Genomic DNA, 20,332 nt, shown 5'->3' on the forward strand with positions numbered 1-20,332 from the left:
TGGCCGCCTGTTCCCACGCGAGAGCGCACGGTAGTACCTGCACGGGGACGCGAGGGATTCCTGCCATTCCGGATGGCCAGCGAGAACTTTTGCCCTCCTTCGATCGCGCAAAAACGGCGAATCGCGCACTCGATCGCTTGTTTTATTCTCCCTTTTTTCATGCGCGAGCACAGAGTGGGCCCGAACAAAATTAGCTCGTACAAGCTCTCGCGGCAAACGGTTATGGCGCGGATGAGGGATATCTCCATCTGGAGAGGCGGCGAAAGCGGGCAAAAATCGTCGCGCGCATAAAGGAGAGCGCTCGTAATCTGATGGAGGCGACGAAAACATTTGGGAGGATTATGAGAGCAGCCGCGCGTCGCCGATAAAAATCAGCGCATGGCGTGCACTGCGAGGCATCTCTGATCCCTTTTCTCTCCGGAGGGACAGGCTGCGGGTCAACGGTTATGCCAGAGAGGCGCCTCTCGTGCCGATTCGATGCGCGGAGTGAAAACGATCGAACCGAGTTGAATCGCGCTATATTATAATCGTGCGGACTGCTTTGAAGCAGTCTAATCTCTCTCGCGTGATCCCGCCGCCGCCGCCGTCGGAGAAACGGACGCAATGAGGCCGACAAGATCTCGCGGCTCGCTCTTTTGATCCGCGTCCACCCCCGATTCGCTTTTACTATTATTGCGCACACGTGCGCCGACGCGGCCGAAAGTGCGAAGAACTGCGTGACGGTTTTGCCAAGGAGATCGTCAGCTGTGCTGCCGACTCGGGCTCGCGATTGTTTTTGCTGCCGGTCGGATCTCACGGGGTTAGGTATACGCGCGGCCGCTGCAGTGGCAACGCCACTTTCGTCGGATTCCACGTGACTTAACAGACCGAAATTCCCCCTGACACTTACCGATCGCTGCTCTCGGCGAGCGCGCGCGTGTCCTTTTTGCCCGCACGCTCTGTCCTCCTTTTTGCGAGGGAGAAGCTTCTGCCGAGCGCGGATATTCGTTTTTCCCTTCATTCCGCATCAGCTGCCGCGGCTATTGGAACCGCGCGAGGCCGAGCGATTCGTCAAGAACTAATTAGCTTCACGGATAAGAAGAACGGGGCCGTAGGTGGTCCGTTCGTCGATGTGTGCGTGTGCGCATGCATAAACACGGCGCTGCCCGTGGCGGGAACCATTAGCGAGGCTTTTATATCCCTCGAATTCCTGCGCGCCGGCGTTATCATCGCGCGCGAAAATTCTTAGAGGGCTCGGCTCTAAGGCCTATTTATATATCTGTGTATAGCCGTACAGGGGAAGAAACGAGAAGAGGCGAGCCGGCTACACACGCAGCGCGCGCGCGAATGGTAGGCGTTAATGGCTGGGGAGAAATGTTAATCGATTTGTACGATTTCTTCGCGTATAAGAAGCGCGGCCGCTGGGATAATTATTTTGCGTATAATTGGATCTCGCGCGAAGAACGCGAGCTGAGAGAGAGAGAGAGAGAGAGGATTGTGCTCGCGAGAGTGTCGTGAGAAAAGGGACGGTATGCAGGCGGCGAGGATCGGGAGAAAATAAGCGAGAGAGAGTACACGTGTTTCATGTTGTATTCAGGATTTTTTTCTTTTATTATTATCATCATTATTTATATATTTATATTCTGTATATTCTGTCGTGTATAAATTATGGACAATTACGTAAACCTATATGCACATCGTATTACTGGGATCACCGTTTCTGTTGCTTCGCGGAAATGCACAATATAGCTATACATGTATATTGTTGGCCGTTTCGCAGGTCGGCCGCACTGGTAAAACGTAGTAGGATTTTCGCTTCTTCTCTTCGTCGCACGTAAGAAAAAATACAGACGTTCGCTGCTCGTCGCCACAGTGTCTGAGTATGCAGTATAATTTAACATTCGCATCGAGAGTTTTTATTAGTATAAACGTTGTTAAGGTATAGGTAAGTATAGGTAAGCGCAAGAAAATGGCAAAAATGCGTAGTTTCGGATCTCGATGCGACGTTACTGTTCGTTGTTAGCAGGAGCACAGATAATATATAAAAGAAAAATTAAAAAAAAATCATAAGGCAGTGGCAATATCTTTAAAAATGTATAAACGTCGATTACATATGGTACAGAGTACTAGCTTACACAAGCGATTGGTCTGATTTGGCAACTTACGATTCGTAAACCTACAAGTTAGAAAAATATTTATGTACAAAGCCATCGACCTCCGGGCTGTCGCGCACTTCAATTAAATACTATTAGCAAAAATAACGCATTGTCGTATCGTATAATATACTCTATGTACAAATCGCTCGCGCGCGCGACGCAAAATAAATTATCAATTTCCGTAGCTGTACACGACAATAACGTACAATTAAATCATTATCCATCATCTCTCGTTCGGGGCTGCAGCTTCTCAGTCACTCGCTCTCTTTCATACCTTCGCGCGCGCCAGAGTCGAAAGGTCGGATAAAAATCGTACGTGTGTCTTCGAAAGAACGCGCGCGTGTGTGTATATTTACAAATGACGTGTACAAAATTACAAATCCTCCTCTCTCGTTAGTATTTCGAATGCGAGGTGCTCCGATTTTATCCGACCTTCCTCCGTGCCGCGCCGTTTCTTTTTCCTTATTCTACCTAAAGCGTATAACGTATAAGAGATAGTCTTTTCCTTTTTCCTTTTTTTTGAAAAAAGTGGATCGAACGCGTTTCGAAAGCGAGAATAGGACACAGCGACGCTCGTGTTATTTTTATATTTACATAGTTTCTCGAACCCCGGGAAATTCGATCGAGCCTTTCACTCGCGCGTGATCATGCGCAGACGCGCGAGTAAACAGCCGCGCAGTAAGTAACGTAGAAAAGAATTTGCTTCCTCAAGTATCATTATAGTTTTCAGTCTTTAGTACGTCAAGACGTCGTTGTGTGCAGTGTACAAGCGTTCTCCCCATCGATTCAAGGCGCGCTCGCAATAAATAATCGTTTCGCGCGTAATACTGGGCACAGAGAGAAGGCTGCGTTTACTTTGATCCTTGGATTTTGACAAGACGAGCGCCGACGCTCGGACGGCCGGTTTCGCAGCAGCGCGAAAGCGGCTCCGAGCGGCGACGGCGCGATCGGGGCACTGCTCGAGCTCCTTCGCCAGGAAGGAGCCGGTGCCGCTGTTCTTCTTCAGCAGTTTGTACCGATAATTATCGGTAATTACAGGCACGTGTGTATCGTCTTCTTGGTCCGGCAGAGCTGGCACTTGACCTCGCAGCACCAGTGGAAGGTGCAGTTGCACCTCTCGACGACGATGATCTCCTGCGTCTTGTAGCCCCTCCCGCAGCACATGAGGTCGCAGCCGTCGACGCCGATGCTCGTGTCGTTGCACTGCCGGCCGTGGGTGCCGAGGATCCCGAGCTTGGGGTTCTTCTCGCAGAACGGCGGCGAGGGCTCGAGGTAGACGAGGTCCTTGACGCCCGGGGGCTTGTGCTCCGGGTTGTACGGCTTCAGCTGGAAGTTGTAGCGGTGCCGCCGGGAGAGGCCCTCGCGGTGCGCGTGCACCGAGTTGCTCGCCGAGTTGCTCGTGATGGCGTTGCTCACGCCCCGGGCCCGGTCACTGTTGCTCACCATCACCCGGGACGCGCCGTCGAAGCGGTCCTTCAGGTTGTCGCCGACCTGCCGGAACGACGGCAGCCTCATCCAGCAGGTCTTGACCGTGCACGAGCCCGACATGCCGTGGCACTTGCACTCCTGCCGCATCTCCGCCGACACGTGCTGCAATCGCGAGCGAATACGAAGGCTATGTTATATAGTGATCGATCGAGTCGGGCCGCCTGGATTGGATACGGATATCATATAAGTTATAGACGCTTACCGTTCTGCCGGCCTCGTTGTTGTGCAGGTTCATCTTCTCCCGGAGGTTCCTGCCCCGCTCGCCGGTGTCGACGAACTCCCTGGAGAACCTGAAGCCGTAGCCGATGTTGTCGGAGCAGCCGCCCCACTCCCAGTCCCGGACGCCGGACGGCCCCCGCGACTGGTGCGAGTAGTCGCAGGAGCAGGACTGGATGCTGCCCTCGCTGCAGGCCCTGGCTATGCTGTGCGTCACCGCGGCGCTCGTGATCGCGTAGATGAACGCCGTCTCCCTGCAGCCTGGAAGCAGACGGAAAAAAGCCAAGCGCGTTTATTCACTCTGCCGACATAACGAGATTCCGCGGTATTCGCCTATATTCGTATTCGTCGCACTCCTCGAGATAAAGAGCTGCGACTCGCTCGTCATCCGCGCGATGCGTCTACATAGCCGGACAGGTACGACGACTCCGTACGTGAGGTCATCGAAAGTCGAGCGAGTATCGTTGCGTGAAAAGGAAAAGCGCCTAATGCGGAGCAGAAGCGTCGGGGCTCGGGAGGGAGGAGGAGTGCGAGAGGTAGACACCTGCACGCGCTTTATGCAGATAAGCTGCCGCCGAGGGACCGAGGCGAGGGAGGGAGAGAGAGAGAGAGAGAGAGAGCGCGCGCGCGCCGCTTTTGGGTCACCGCAGGCGCACAGGTTAAGGTCAGCCGCATTCCCTCTCTCTCTCTCTCTCTCTCCCCTGCTCTTCTTCACCTGCCGCCGAGCGAGAGCGCGCACGCCTCCAGGTAGAGATTTTGCACGCGCGCAGAATTGAGACGTTCGGGTCGCCTGCGCGCTCGAGCGGCGCATGCAGCCTCCCACGCGAGCGGGAGAGACCACCGTGAAACCGCTCGCTCGTCGCTTTTTTGCCGGACGAGCGGCGATAAATTAACAATTTTCACCGACTCGCGGGGCATGGGAATTAGACGCGAGAGTTTTTCTCCGGGCGACATTAGCCGAGTTGTTTTCTAGAGAGATGAAGAAAAAAACGGACGAGGGTTTGTATAGAGAATGAAGACGTCAATAGCTGAGCAGAATTTCGAGAAAGATGATCGACCGCGTCGAATCCCTCGCAGGGATTCGTCACGATGCCGCCGATTGAGACGCGCAGGGAAGGAAACGAGCCCGGTGAAAGAAAATTAAGGTACAACGGAGTTTTCCCGAATAGACGGGTCAGGGACGGAGGAAGTAAACTGCACTTGGAGATTTACGCCGTTCCGCTCAGTTATCTTTCCCTCAAATTTCATCGGTTCCAGATATTATTTGTCATCATCGCCGGGGACGAGCGCGACGAAACGGCTTACACGCGGCAGAGAGAGAGAGAGAGAGAGAGAGAGAGAGAGAGAGAGAGAGAGAGAGAGCCGACTTCGGGAGGATATCGCGGCTTTTGAACGCCGAGAGCAAAAACGTGTTGCGGGACAAGTAACACGCGGTGGGTCCCTCGGGCATGCTATTTAAAGAAGCTTTCTTTATTTTTCGACGCGTTCGGCGCACCGACGATGCACCTATATACCGGAGCAAACCCCAATAAATGCGGGAGCAAGCAAACAATGATCCCCGTTTATTATTTTACGGCGGGCGCGAGAAAAAATCTGCGGCTGACCGGGAGAGAGAGAGAGAGAGAGAGAGAGAGAGAGAGAGAGAGAGAGAGAGAGAGAGAGAGAGAGACAGATAAAGCACGCAGCGGCCCCAGCCCGACCTGCGCTACGCGGAGGAGGGACGAACAGGTGTAACGGAATATCGCGGATGGGAGAGAGAGCAGGTTATTTCCTTATATTTGCTCGGTCGCGCGGCGTTTGCCCAGCCCGATAAAGCGCCAAGTATTTATTGTCCCTCTCCCCTCCTCAAACACACTCGGCGGGATTATCGAGAGAGAGAGAGAGAGAGAGAGAGAGAGAGAGAGAGAGAGAGAAAGAGAGCCGCGCGCGCTTCCTCTCCGCTCGCTCAGAAGAAGCCCATCGCGTCGATAAGAATTTTCGTCTTTCTCTCGCACTCCCGCAGGAAAAAGAGAGATAATTTCGGCCGCTCCTTCGCTGCCTCATCCTTTCGTGCGCCCGGCTCTGTTTGATCATCGTAAAACCGAGAGAGAGAGAGAGAGAGAGAGAGAGAGAGAGAGAGAGAGAGAGAGAGAGAGAGAGAGAGAGAGAGAGAATGCGGTAAAACAATAGCGGTGAGTGAGCTAATGCTGCGGGAACGCTTCGCTCGCTCATCCGTCGCGATGAATCTCTAACTCGTCTTTGCAGGACTTACGACCTGTTTTCCTCCCGCTCCCGCCGTCATAAATGCGTCGCGCGCGAACAAGCAGCTGACTTTTGAACTGCTCTCGTAGTCCGGCCGAGTAGGCCCGCTCGCGACCACGACTCACGGCCGCGAAGAGGAAGAGAAGAGAGACGAAGAGAGAAGGAGATCGCCCTAAGCGACATCGCGACGCAACTTTACGAGGGACATTTGCGTCAAGCTGAAATTCCACGAAGATAAAATCGCCGGAAATTATTGCTACCGCGCCGAGAGAAAGAGCGGACGGACGTTTTTTCCTTCTCTTGGAGCAGCTATATAGTCTACCAGTTTTCGCAACGCGACCACCTCTCGAGAATGCGCTCTTTCTCTCTCTCTCTCTCTCTCTCTCTCTCTCTCTCTCTCTCCGTCCGAGCGGACGTCCGAGCTTTTTTCTTCTCTCCTGTGCGATGCGCGCACGCATCGATGCGCCTCTTTTTTCTCCGGCCCATTGTGTGCGAATCGCGAGGCGTAAGAATGCGAATGCCTGGCTCTCTCTTTCTCTCTCTCTCTCTCTCTCTCTCACTCTCTCTCTCTCTCGCGGGGACAAAAACGCAGTCCGTTTCGCAAGTCGAGCGCGCCGGCAGCTGCCGCTGTCGAAAATTTGTCGAGAAAAGCGCGTTACGAGGAAACCAGTTTGGAGAGCCGCGAAAAAGGCGTCGGCCGTTCGATTTTCCAAAAATCGCCACTCCCCTATGGGCTGCTCAACGCTTATAAGGCGACGACTCGCTCCCCGGATGATTCTCTGGAGGATCGTTTCGAGAGTTGCTCAACGCGCATCACGTGGACAAGTCTCGCTCGCGTCTATACACGTAGGTAGAGCCGTAGCGGGCGAATCGGACAGGCAAATGAAAAGGACAGTGTTCCGTGAGAACGAACGATCTCTCGGGGACTCCATATGCGAGAGAGAGAGAGACGACTTTTGCTTTCAGCCTCTCTAGCTTGTCGCTCCGTCATATCGTGCGCGGCTAGAGAGCACGCGAGACGAAGCAAACAAGATGTAAAAATCACAGGCGGGAAGGGTTGCGGCAGCGGCGGAGATAGCCGCGCTTAAGCTCGCGGCTCACGTTTTCGCAAGAAACGCGTGCCGCGTCGACACATGTAGCCCATCATAGCTCGGGATTTATGGCTCCTGCTTCTGCCCCGCCAGCGAGCGAGCGAGAGAGAGAGAGAGAGATAGAGAGAGAGAGAGAGAGAGAGAGAGAGAGAGAGAGAGAGAGAGAGAGAGAGAGAGAGTATAAAAAGCCAGCGAGAGCACGGACCATATGGAGCGGAGCTCACGACCGGCTATTGATTGAATCTATCCTATAAATGGGCCGCTTATGTCCGTCGTCGGCGAGAGCGCCGATTTCGATGAAGACGTGATTCGAAACGACAAGCGCTATTATGACAAATTTTTGCCCCCCTCGCCCTCGGTTAATTATCGGCGATTCGCACCTCCGCGGCGAGTTTTTCGCGCGAGAGGCGTCCGCGGGCAGAGAAATAATAACAGCCGCAGTCCGGGACAAAGTGTCGAGGACGAGATGTATCAGGAAGAGGAGAGACGCGAGAGGAGAGGGGAGCGCGCGGTAGGTGGCTGATGCTGCCTCGCGGCGGCGAAATGATTACAGAGCGCTCTCTCTTTCTCTCTCGAGGAGAGCGTCGAGCGAGCAAACTCGCGGCTGTAATATCGGGCGTACAAGCTGCGGCAAAAGTATCCCATTCGCGCTAAACGGTCCGCGCTTGATTTTTCGGCGGAAGCGCAATTTCGCCGATGTGAATTTCGTAATTGGAAGAAAAGCGCGCGCGGCGATAAGATGCGCGATTGTAAATTAAAAGTATACACGCGCGGCGCAGGCTAATCCGGAAAGGATCGTTTAACGCGCGAGCTGGTAACACGAGGAACTCTCCGCTCTGTGTATCCAATCTCACGATCTCGTGATACTCCCGTGCGCGCGCGCGCGAGCCAGAAAGAGAGAGAGAGAGAGAGAGAGAGAGAGAGAGCCGCAAGGTGCGCATTACAGATCGCTCGATAGCCATCATCTCTCCCTCGCGCCTCCGATGCCGCGAGGCTCTCCCGCCTTTATGTAATGCGCACGCGAGTGTGACCGTTTCGTTCTCTCTCTCTCTCTCTCTCTCTCTCTCTCTCTCTCTCTCTCTCTCTCTCTCGCATCCTATCTCGGAGCAAGAATTTCTTTATTAATTCTCAAAAGAAAGCCGCGTCAAAGCTGTCAGTCTGACAAATCGCCGGAGCGAGCCGTGCCGATTATAAATCACCTTGCCGACTTCTCCCGTCGCTCGTACGCGCGCCGCTAATTGTTCCTCGCCGAGACAAAAGCTAGAGCGCCCGATCGGCTTTTTCGCAATCGCGAGCGACGACATTTCATTAGCCGAAAATCGTCCCTCGCGTCACCCCTTTTTGCGCGCTGCAAGTGGCCATATGGGAGCCCCGCGCGGCGCTGAAACGCCATAAAGGACGAGAGAGACGGGCGGACTGGTGGGGGGTCAGCGAAAAAATCACTGCAATATCGCCTGGACGAGATCTGAAAGAGCCACGGGGGTCGGCCGGAGGCTCCATTATCGGCTTGCAAAACATACATCTGGACGCGTGTTGTCGTTCTCTCTCCGCTTGCGACCCTTTCCCGCGCGGATCTTCGCTAATTGTCGAGAGCAAGCTGTCCGCTCGCTAGCTCGTTGCGATGCAAATGCAAATCCGAATCGGCGAGTAATCGACGACACCTTAATTGGCTCTCTCCGCGCACTCTTACTATTTCGAGCGAAATCGCACTCTAATCGCAGCCGCGCGACAGACTGGCTATACACATGTCATCGTACGCTTTGCATAATCGAGTCCCGCGAGCGAGCGAGCATCCGTCCGCCAGTCACTTTGCCACTCGTCGTTTCCCCGCTGATGTATATACGCATGAGCTGCCGAGCGAGAGAAGGAGCAGCTCCCTCTCGTCTCTCTCCGCCATATAAATCTCTATCGGAGATAGTCGCGTCGACTCGACAACCGGTCCTTAAACGCACTGTCGGACAATGGGACGTTTTTGTCGCGCGCCCGCCTGCCCGCCTTATCGTCCCGCTTTATTTTATGTTATTTTATGTACGAGCTCCCGCTACCGATGCTGCTGCTCAGACCCATCTCGTTACCACGAGACGAACGACGCCGGCGACGGGAATTCATACGCATCCGTCTCTCGAACGATTAGAATGGAATCGCCATTATTTTTTCGGCCGCCAGCGTGTATGATATTATTTCTCGGGCCCGCGATGAATTATTTATGCTTACGCGGTTCTGGATTCCGAGTTATCATTTCTTCCTCAAACTCGAACTCTCCCGACGGATCTGTTTAATTGGGGGGCGCATTAAATCGGCTGCATAATAATGCGTATAAGGAGACTCACCTCTGTCGACGATCTTGCCGAAGAGATTCTTCCCCCTGAGAAAGTTCTTGGTCGAGCAGTTCCACCTGCGGTTGCGGAACTGGTGCTGGCACTCGGAGATGGCCTGGTTGGCGCCCCTCGCCACGGCCATCAGCACTCCCGGGTTCTCGCGCGCCAGCCTGCGCTGCTTTCGCCTCAGCGTCGCGTAGACCGACGGGTCCATGTGCAGCGAGGTGGCCGGCATCGGCAGCAGGTTGTTCGGTTCGCCGGCCTTCGCGATGCCCCTGGAATTGCCAAAAACGCTCCTTAGAATCACAAAGTAGAGAGAGTGTTATCATCACGTTATGCGTTACAAACAGTTGTAATGTTATATGTTTCAGTGTCGCTTCGAACTGGATGTTTACGTGCGGGAGAGGTGTTGCTCATTTCCCGCGCGCGATTTTTTCCTCCGGGCATCAGCGGGATACGTTTATTGTTAATTAAAAACCATTCGGCCGGGCAGTAAAGTTCGCGCGGACGACTTTACGAGCGCAATTAGAGAGAGAGAGAGAGAGAGAGAGAGAGAGAGAGAGCTGAGAGCTGAGAGGGGACGTCCGACGCGCACACACTCGCTATTCATATGCGCGAGCGCTTTTATGTTTCGTCAGCGCGGCAGCTGACAGATCATAGAACGGGCTTTTCAAGCGGACCGCGCGTAATGTAAACTGTTATGTCACGAGACGCGAAATGCCTCCTGACAGCTCTGAAAGACGATACTCGTGCCTAATGGCCGATCATTTACGCGCAGCGAAGAAGAGTTCGAGGAAGGCGCTTCTTTTTTTCCCGTACCCGCACGTCCGTGTGTACACGTTGTTAATACAGAGCGAGTAAGCGAGAGCGAAAACAATTTGTCAACGCCTCGAGTCTCGCGCGCGTGCGTCTATCCGGTTTCCATTTAAATGCCCGACGCGCCGCGCGCGTTGACAGCGCGACGAATCGCCTCGCGCTCTTTCAAAACGCATCGTAGACAATTGTCACTCTGTGCATCCATGCGACCGTCGATACCCCCAAAGGGTACCGGGCACTTTTGAACACCGTGCGCGGAAAAGAGTCGAAACGTAAATAAACGTTGAAGCGCGGTGTGTACGTAAAAAGTCGCTCGAAAAATATTCCGCGGCAGGAAAAAAAGAAGGAGGGTTTTTTGCCGAGAGTTTCGCGCACGCACATCAGCCCGTACATCATACGTGCTGCATTCAATAAGTGATGTCCATAAATAAACCCGCTCCGCGCGCGACCGGTCTCTAGCCACTCTTCTCCGGGATACGCTATACTCGTTGTAATTTACGTAGCGAGCCTGAAAATCTTGCTCTCTCCTTTTGTCGTCGGTTCACTGCTTATTCACTTGTACGCACACGCGCGATCGGTTTGGCTACGCGAAATCCGGAGCGAAAAAGCGCGTAAATCCTCGTGACGCGCGCGGAGCGTGAGTCAGAGCGACGACGTCGGGAATCCGCAGGTGGATCAGCGCGCGCGAGATACCGCGAGCGCGGATTAGTCACTCGCGCAGGAGGAGGAGGAGGAGGAGGGAGTCGGGAAATTTCAAAGCGACACTGGGTTTGCGAAAGAGCGAAAAAGGAGCGCAACTCACCACCACATGGATCCCCTGCCGCGGTTCTTGTTGGTCCTGACCTCGGCCGGGAGCGTCGGCACCGCGACCGCTAGCGCGCCCAGCATCATCCAGAGCCGCATGGTCATCATGTCTCCGCGAGGTTCGCTGGGACGAGGAGGAGGAGGATGAGAGCAATCGCTCTCGGAGCACTTTGGCACACTGTGTATCACTGAGGGAACTGCATGCACTATATACTCTCGCCGCGCGGTCTCTGTCCGAGCGACATGGCTTTATCTGCCGTGAATCAGCTGTGCACTCGCTGTGTGTGTAACGGGTAACGCGAAATGTTTGACACTGTCTCTACTGCGAACTAGAACTCAGTGGAGCGACGGCTCGTGCTGCTGTCTCTCGGTCTCCACCTGCGCGACTGCTCCCTGTCGTCGATCCATTCGAGAGTCCGGCCGCTACTGCCGGCTCATTTTCGGCTGCGGCCCGAGAAAAGCCACCCTTCTCTCTCTCTCTCTCACTCGGGTCTAGGCGCGCGGTGGGCTCGGGGGTGTTACCCTCGCAGGCCGCATCGCGGTGGTGGGAGCGAGCAGCGAAGACGGAAGAAAGGAGCCCGCTCTTTTCCTCTCTCTCTCTCTCTCTTTCTCTCTCTTTCTCTGGATATACCTGGCACCGGCGGCAGCAACCCCCGCTCTGTCCCTCTCTCTCTCGCTCTCTCCTTGGTTCCTTTTCTCGGGCGCGTGTCCTATCCCTCGCGGAGGTGCGCGGAAACGTATAGCCAGGAATGTACGCGGTGTATCGGCGCGCAGCCAATACTCTTGGACAAGCAACGAGTATGTAGGCCTCTCGGCTTGCGGCGACTGCACACGCGCTCGTCTGTGGAGGAGAGCCGGAGTCCGGCTGCGATCTCTCCTTCTGTCGCTCGCTCGCACGTGTGTCGGTGAACGGCCCCGTCCGTGCGCCCGTGTGTGCGCGAGCGCGAGGAAACACGCGGGGGCCTCGGTACCCCCACTGTTACTGACCCGTCGAACGCGCGCCGCCGCCGCAGCCGCGAAGAGAGAGAAAGACGGACGCACGAGACCCCCCCTAGGACGATTAAATCTCGCCCCGCCTCTCTCTCTCTCTCTCTCTCTCTCTCTCTCACTTTCAAGCTTGCGGATCGCGACCAGATCCTCCGGGAGACGTCTTCTTCCGCGGCTTGGAAACCAGCTGGAAACGGAGGACGATCGAGCGGCGCACCTGTTGCGCGCAACGACGAGCCGGGCGTCGTCGATCGATCATCGCGCGCCGGCTCGCAAGCTCTCGCGGTATCCCAGAGCGCAGCCGTGCAGCGCGGCGCTCGAGGATCGGAAGAAGGAGCGAGAGAGAGAGAGGCAGCACGTGGTCCTCTCGACGGGGAGGCGTAGGAGGATCCTCGAGGAGGCCACACCCCTGTCGCTCCCCACTCCCTCGGCCAGCGCTCCTCGGCAGTCTGCGCGGCTTTGTCCGGCGGCTCTCCCACTTTTCTTCGCTCGAGCCTCGAGACGAAGCTCTTCTGTAGCTATACTCGCGCCTTGCTGATCGAGGAGCGCGAACATCCCGAATCGCGACTCCTGTCAAGCGCGCACTCTCCTTGTCTCCTTCGGACGTGCACGGATCGCGCAAGAAGAGAAAGAGAGAAAGAGAGAGAGAGAGAGAGAGAGAGAGAGAGAGAGAGAGAGAGAGAGAGCGAGAGAGACATGGGATTCGGAGCTCTCGGCAGCCGGGAGAAAGAATGCATGAATCAAGGCGGGACGAGCGGCGAGCATGTGTGGGAACGCAGGGCCGCGAGGTATGCGACTCTCACTCGTCGCGCTGCAGCACCTATACATATACAGCTTTTTCCCTGCGCCGCTCTGCGAAAATCCGACTCGGATTCCCCCGGCCACTTTTTCTGCAGCGCGCGAGAGCTGCGTCAGAAAAAATCTAGCCGCTAGTTCTCCTCCGCGACGCGATTCACTCCCTCGAGGGGGCTCGTTATGGCTTGCGCATTCGGCCAGCTCCGAGCTTTGCGAGCTTAGAGTGAGAGCCCCGGATCAGAATGTGCGCGCGAGCGAGCGCATACCAGCCGCGGCTAATTTCGCGCGCAATGACTCCCAATTAAGTTTTTAGCCGTGAGCGCGGCAATTTATGGGCAGCGGCGGCGGCAGCGGTTATAACGCGAGAAGAGAGGAGGAGCAGCACGAGAAAGAATAAGCGAGCGTTTTTACGCGCCGACGAGGGGCTACCGTCGCCCATGCTGTGTACGCGTACGTGTATGTATAAGTAATAACCGAGCGAGAGCGAGCGTTTTGTTGTTGGCAAACAAAATCCGAGGCAATCACAGCTGGAATGCGCGCCTGCACAACTGCACAGTGTCAGCCCTTCGTTTGAAGAGTTTCGCGCAAAAATATATATCTTTATAACTCGGCTGCGCGCGTACACAGTTTAGCTTAAGTGCTCGTAATTCGCCCCGACGAATTAATTAAATCCCGGACGGGCTCCGGCGCAATTAAAGGAGTCCGTATGTATATTTATCTTTATCGCGGCCTTGTATAGGCGCATAGTGTTTAGCTTTGTACTTTACGGCTCTCCGCATCTGCCCGGATAATTAAGCCCGACGAGATAAACAATATCGATACGCTGGAACAAATAACGAACGCACGATTGTAGCGTAACCGTATTAACCTACCTATATATATATACCCGTGGAGCAGCCGCGCGTGCCGAGAGACTTTCCCCGCATCTGGATTGCCTCAACGCCAAGCAGCTGATGCATTAGGACAAGCCGCAGCAGCATCGATATTTCTATACCTATCGGCAGCGACTTCCGCCTCGATCCCTTTGGCTTTCGACATTCCGACGCAGCTCCGGAGGCCCGCTTTTACGACTTATGTATACGTCGACGACGAGGACGCTATACGCTATCACCGCGAGCCGGCAGTACAACGCAGATTTTGTATGCGGCGTTAAGGGCGTGAACAGTAAAATCTGTTTTTTTTCCTCGGCTTAATTCGCGTGAAATCCTCCGGTGAGATGTGTACTCGGCCGCTTATTCGGGGAATCTCGTCGGTATCGTGAATTTTCGTGTTGCGGAGCTCGTAAAATCATCGATCGCCTCGTAAAACGCCAGTGCCGTTTCTTCTCCGTATGTGCCGTAAAGTTATGAAACCGATTTTTCCTCGAAAACGCTGCCGTTCGGCCGAGTGAAAGTCCGCCGGAATTAGCAGGAGGCCCTTTAAATCATTTCGTCGTTTTTTATCTGGAAAACTGCTGACTGGCAGAGAGCCGCGTAAAAGCAGCTGGCTTATCTCGGCGCACGTGGCAGCCGCGGTAGCACCGATTCCAAAGCAGACACGCTGTTTCGTCGACTTTTCAGATCTATCCTTCCATCGACTAAAAGGCGAGCAGACCGCCGAGATGGACTTTTGTGCGGCGGAGATAGCTTTGAATATTTACGATCGTTAATTTAACTCGCGAAGGAGTCTGTCTGCTGCCGTTCCGCGGAATCTCTTCTATACTAATACGCGATATAAAGGCGCCGAGCGAATTGACGTCGATCTCTCTCAGTGCAGCTGCCGCGTTGTACTTAGGTATATCGGAGATGAAAGAACGCTTTCTTCGGAGGGCAAACGAGGCTTGATTCGTGGCCCGAAAAATCACAAAGCAATCCGCTGCGGGTTCCCGGCTCGAGCGCGGCGTATATCAGCTAGCGCATCTCCGCATAATTCCGGAATGCCGCGTGAAATTTCCCGGCAGATTCCGGCCTGGAAATTCCGAAAACTACGAGCGCAACAATTTCTGGAGCGCGTCGCCGCTCATTTTCCAGAGGTTAACGAAAGGAAGGCACTATGCAGTGTAGATGAGAGTTGGGAGAAAAAAATAAAGGGAAAGAAAGAAAGAAGACGAAGTACCGGGCCAGTCGATAAATAACCCGGGAGTGTCGAAGAGCTGCCGAGAGAAAGAGAGTGAGTGAGAGAGAGAGAGAGAGAGAGAGAGAGAGAAAAGGTTTCTCCAAGGTGGCGAGTCGGGGCGATTGTTGGAAAACACTGGCTTACGTCCGCTCTCCGCTCTTGGCTCCGCAGGACGGGACGCGCGCCCGGAGTCTCCCTCCGCGATCGCTGACAGATACGTATACGCGCGCGCACGCACAGCCGTATTCCGGAGGACAGCGTAACGAATTTCATAAGCGAGTAGCCGTTACCGACCACCTTGATGACAGGAACCATCTCAGCCCGGGCTGTGTTCCACGTATAATGCCCAGCTGTGAATGGACTCCCTTCTACAAGTTCATTCCCATTTTTTTCCCATTTACGCCACCGCACAGGCGCGGCCTCGATTTGTTTACGATGCGCCTCTTCCCACGCCGCGTCGATCAATCAAGCCCGCAATTTGCGAGTCGAATTCGCGCGCGTCAAATGAATAAGCGGGCTCGTTAGCGCGCGATCAAATCGCCATTAAATAGACCGATCCGCAATGATAGACGGAGTTAGCTGCACTGTCAGGCGCGCGCGGCCCGCTGAATGGGCCCAATCACACTGGATCCATCATCGCGCGTACGGCGAAAATGGTAGCGCGCGCACGTGCGGTAGGTAAGCGTAAGCGGTGTGTGTACGTGCAGTAGCCCAATAATCGCTGCAGCTCGAAACACCTCGGCCTCCTCCGGAGCGACGACAGAAGAATGAGACAGCAGCGATCAGGGAGGCTGGGAGTAGGGAGAAAAATAAGAGAAATGGGAAGACGACGGCGACGACAGCCGAGCAGTAGTAGGTAGTAGCTCGTAAACGGTAAAAGCCGGGCCTCGGCTCGAGCTGGAGAGAAAGAGAGACAGAGGGCCTGAATAGGTGTAAATGAAGTTGCGGCGGAGGTAGCCCGCTGCAGAGAGGGACAGTCGAGCTGTCAGTATATTCACGGCGAGAGGAGACCACCCCGGCATTTGTCAGTGGACGAGCGCCATGCAGGAAAAATGAATGGCCGACCATATATTCCGCTCTTTCATTCTCTCGCTCGCTCCTCGCGCGGTCTCACTCGGCAGCGACCGAAGGAAAGCCCTCTTTTTTCCTTCGCGCGCACTTAATTAGCCGGCGGGGGCGACGAGAGATATGCGAATACCCACGCCCCTTTCGCGCCGTTTCGCTGTCCGCGCGCGCGTTACCTATGTATCGGGACGCGAGGCGAGGAATTTTACGAGAGGATCGCTCGGGGACCAGAAACCACTTATACTAGGAGCGCGGCCTCGCGCACGCGAATCGTCGTCGGCGCGAACGCGGCTAATCACTACCTTTTTTGCCGTCTCTTCCGAGAAGTTCTCGACGTGTGCGATCGTTTAAAAATAATGCGCGGCAACCATACCGCACGACGATGGCGGGAGTATAGGGGAACAGTTTTCGGGCACATCGAGTGGCCGGCGAGATTAGCCCTGTGTCGTCCAGTTTTTCTCTCTCTCTCTCTCTCTCTCTCTCTCTCTCGAGTGCCATTGAAACGAGCTATAAGGAGTAGCTCTCCCGGGGCCGGCAGGGGATTAGCAGTTCCATTAGATCTACATTATCCACGGATACGTTAACACTCATCCTCGTTAACTAACCGAATAAACCCGCACAAAGAGTTGCGCGGATAATGTGCGAGATCTGCTTTCCCTTTCTCGGCCTCGTCTGTTATAAGCAGGAGTAGGTAAGCATGCTCTCGACTCGACTTGATCCCATTGACGAGCTGGAGGGCCCTGCGCCCGCGTAACGTGTACGCGTACACCGATGCCGTCGCCGCTACGCGCGCGGACCACAACAATGACGGCATTATGCCGAAATTACGAGAATTAGACCGCGGGACGTCTCTCTCGCGAAATTTTCTGCTGGGCTTGCTCCTTTCTCTCGCGCGGATGAGCCTGCTTCGGAGACGGAAACGAAGACGTGCACATAATGGTATTATTATGCGGTGGTATACAGTGGCGCTAGCCTGCGGATTTCACGGGCTTTTGCATAACGTCGGGCAGGTCGAGACGCATTTCTGGAAGTGCGCGTCGTAAAATGCGTACCTCCTCGCTCTCGACACTCAATAAAAAACGTTTGTGTGCGCGAGCGATCCGGCACGGTCTAGCGGGCGCGCGACCGCGTGAAATCGAAAGTCGAGTGGAGCTGCGTCCATTAAACGGCCGTCCCAGGAGTTTTCACCGATCCGTGCGCGCGTATATAACGGTGCGCGCCGACGAGATCCAGCGCGTTAAAATTCCTGGACGTACGAGGGCCGCCGCATCACATTATAGCAGAGTCAGATATGGATGTGAATGGCGTCGACGGAATTCCGGCCACCTTCTCATTCAAGCGCGATCTCTCGGCAGCTCGCGTCCGAGTGTGTGGGCTGCGCGAGAGAGCCGGGACACCTACGTCGGGGTAGGCGGGGTGCGAACACGTCGGGGGACATCAAAGGTCCGAGAGGTAATTATTGTTTCTCGGCGATGCTCCCCCTCTCTCTCTCTCTCTCTCTATCCGGCGAGCCGAGAGTAGAGAGAATAAAAGAGAGCGAGGAGAAGAAGCAGCGCTGTGGCGCCACGAGACACGGGAGGCGCTGCCGTTCTCACCCTCTCCTCTCCCTCTCTTTCTCTCTCTCTCTCTCTCTCTCTCTGCTCTCTGGCAAATAGCTTATAGACACGGATTAGTCGCTTCTCTCGTCGGTCTCCTCACCGATGCGGGTACCTTTAATTAAGAGAACGACCATTTGGCCCAGCGTGTGTCCTTTATTTTCGCCAACACTTTACGATAAGCTCGTATTTTTCGCGATCCCTTTAATTTTAATGCCACCCACGCTCGCGGGAATTCCAAGAAAGCGGAGTAGTCTCCTCCCCGCGGCTTATCGATGATGTATGCGCGCGCAGCTAGAATATTTTAATAAAGCAAATTGCTGTCTGCCGGCGCAGACGCGCAGGAATTCCGGGATTCGAGGCGTGGATGAAGAAATTCGTCACGGCTCTCTCTCTCTCTCTCTCTCTCTCTCTCTCTCTCTCCGCGGGAGAGAAACACGCGCGCGCGCGCACAGCAAAGTCCCTTAATAAATACACGTTTTCGCGTGAGAGCCTCGCTGGTGGCAAGATCCACACGCCGGGCCAGCGCGTCGAATTCTGTTTCTCTCAAACAGCCGATAACTGCAGCCGGCACGGCTTTCTTTCCCAAAAGAGAGCAACAGCACAATGCCGAGAAGAGTTGCCGTAAGCCGCTTCGACACGGGCGATACGCTTACATAATGTGTGTATAATGCTCGTCGCTCTCGCGGGGGCGAGGGAGCGCATTCGTGCGCGATTTTCGCTGGAATTTGCGAGCCCCTAATACGATAATCCAGGAGAGACTGGCCGCGCTATTCTTCCAGCTCTCCCGCTGCTATGTGCGTACCTGCAGCCCTCTCTCTTGGTCCGCGTCAAAATTTATGTAACAGTCGCGGGCGAGGACAGGAAACTTAATGTTTTCATTAGTCGCCGGGACGGACCGAGACTGCGCGCGGTGATTATCATCTCTCCGGTGCAATGCAAGCTGGGAGAGGAGAGGACGCGCGCGTCATCGAATGTGCCATGGGCGGCCGCAGCGCGTATCAAGATGAATGACCGGCGGCCCCGGCTAATCAATTACGCCGGCCTTCCCCCCGGTGTGTTACTAATATTAATCGATATACCCTGCCCTCCTCGCTCCGCTCTATTTATACACGCTTGGCTATATCTGCGCCACAAGCGCGTACGTAACTCGGTGAATGCGCGTATTATTCGCTGTATAGCCGACACACGACGACGAGACAGCCACCTGCGCCTTCGCCGGGAGAGATCCGCCGCATCAATTATATAACGCGCTGCGCGGCTAATGCGAATTTAATAATGCCTCAACGATGTGTATTGTACGCTACTACACATACCACTTCCTACTCGTTCATTATGTCGGCGCGTCGGCATTTGAATGGCCGATTTTTTTCGCGTCGAGCGAGCCCGACCTTATACTTACGTGATGGAGCTTTTGTCCGCATCGGGAATTCCTCTCGCGCTGAATTGATTGTGCGCGCGAGGAATGCCTCCGAGTCATCAATAAGAGCTCGTCGTTTCGTATTAATTATCGGCCGCGCACGACGATATCGCGAAAAAAGTCTGCTTGTTGTGTTTTGCTGCAGCACCCTTGATGTCTCGGGGCGAAAAAAGCAAGAGCCGAGAGAGAGAGAGAGAGAGAGAGAGAGAGAGAGAGAGAGAGAGAGAGAGAGAGAGAGAGAGAGAGAAGGAGATTAGATATTAATAAATCGCAGCGTGGCGAGGCTGCGTAGTTCATCGTGTCGCCGGGGCAGCCCGGGGCCCGCTTAATTGCCCCGATTAATTAGCCATCGCTAGGGCTAATGGGCTCATACGTTTCTTCGAGCCCTGGCCTGCGCGCTCGCGCGCCTCCCGATATGTTTTAATAATGCCGGGTAATTACGTGCCCCGAGAACGTGCGCCAAAGTCCCGGGCGCGGGCATCTTTATCGATCACGATCATCTCTCGCTCTCCCGTCCTCTATATTCCTTCTTTCTCTCTCTCTCTCTCTCTCTCTCTCTCTCTCTCGGAAGGCAGCAGCTTGGAAAAAAGCGAGCTCACCCCGTGAATTACGTCTTCATCTCGAGAAAATATCGAATACAGTGTAACAGATTTTTAATTTTCTCGTCCCTTCTGCGACGTGTGCCTGCCCTTGGCTCCGTTATGCTGTTATGCAATGTGAAGCTCTATGAATAATGCATCGAATGAGGAAACGCCGCTTATTTACGACGCGCGTTACTTTAACACCTTCATCGGAAACGGCTGCGCCGGAGAGATGATGTGATTTTTTATTAATATTCATCAAAAGAACACATACGCGCGTCGAGGATTTATCTCCGGCGCGCGCGTAACATTGCTCAACATTGCGGTTAACACGCCATTAAGTCCACGCGTTTAGGCCCCGACACAATCGTCGAGAAATTCGATTAGCCGATGAAGCGATGTTTCACGGCCGCAAAAAAGGGGAGCCGCCGCGATATCTCTCGTCTCTGTATACCTAGGCGGGCGAGAGCCAGGAACACCTCATCCGTCCAAAAAAAGAAAAGAATGAATCAATCAACCTCGCTTCCGCGCGCACTTCAAACACACACGCACACACACACACACACACACTACTAGCAGGTAATCTCCGGCGCAGCTCCGAAATTCCTCACCTCGTAAAACACCTACGTCCATATAGCGTATAGCGCCTCGACTATTTCCGGCTGTTGTCATATTCCCACGACTGC

At 54.6% G+C, this 20,332-nt stretch overlaps 1 protein-coding gene across 2 annotated transcripts; it reads right to left on the reverse strand.

Annotated features, from left to right (window-relative positions):
* Positions 1-1,559: 1,559 nt before the first annotated feature.
* On the reverse strand, positions 1,560-16,874 carry LOC100119654 (protein Wnt-1). 2 transcript variants are annotated; one of them, XM_008204199.4, is made up of 4 exons: positions 11,108-16,874; positions 9,502-9,785; positions 3,826-4,100; positions 1,560-3,725 (listed from the first exon to the last, which is right to left on the reverse strand). In XM_008204199.4, the coding sequence occupies exons 1-4, from the start codon at positions 11,215-11,217 to the stop codon at positions 3,168-3,170; spliced, it is 1,227 nt and encodes a 408-aa protein (XP_008202421.1). In that variant the 5' UTR covers positions 11,218-16,874; the 3' UTR covers positions 1,560-3,167. The 2 variants fall into 2 exon arrangements, with proteins under 2 accessions (XP_008202421.1, XP_001603388.3); XM_001603338.6 differs by having other exon boundaries at positions 9,502-9,764; positions 11,108-16,872.
* Between the last annotated feature and the right edge of the window lie 3,458 nt (positions 16,875-20,332).

Source organism: Nasonia vitripennis, chromosome 5 (assembly GCF_009193385.2).
Source record: "Nasonia vitripennis strain AsymCx chromosome 5, Nvit_psr_1.1, whole genome shotgun sequence".
NCBI classification, from domain to species: Eukaryota; Metazoa; Arthropoda; class Insecta; order Hymenoptera; family Pteromalidae; genus Nasonia; species Nasonia vitripennis.

Excerpts from the sequence above, each read along its gene's own strand:
- LOC100119654 (XM_008204199.4), bottom strand. The coding sequence starts at position 11,217 with ATGATGACCATGCGGCTCTGGATGATGCTGGGCGCGCTAGCGGTCGCG. Across the intron at positions 9,786-11,107 it reads GGCAGGGGATCCATGTGGTG|GAGCGTTTTTGGCAATTCCA; the intron begins GTGAGTTGCGCT and ends TGTGATTCTAAG. Across the intron at positions 3,726-3,825 it reads ACAACGAGGCCGGCAGAACG|CACGTGTCGGCGGAGATGCG; the intron begins GTAAGCGTCTAT and ends TCGCGATTGCAG.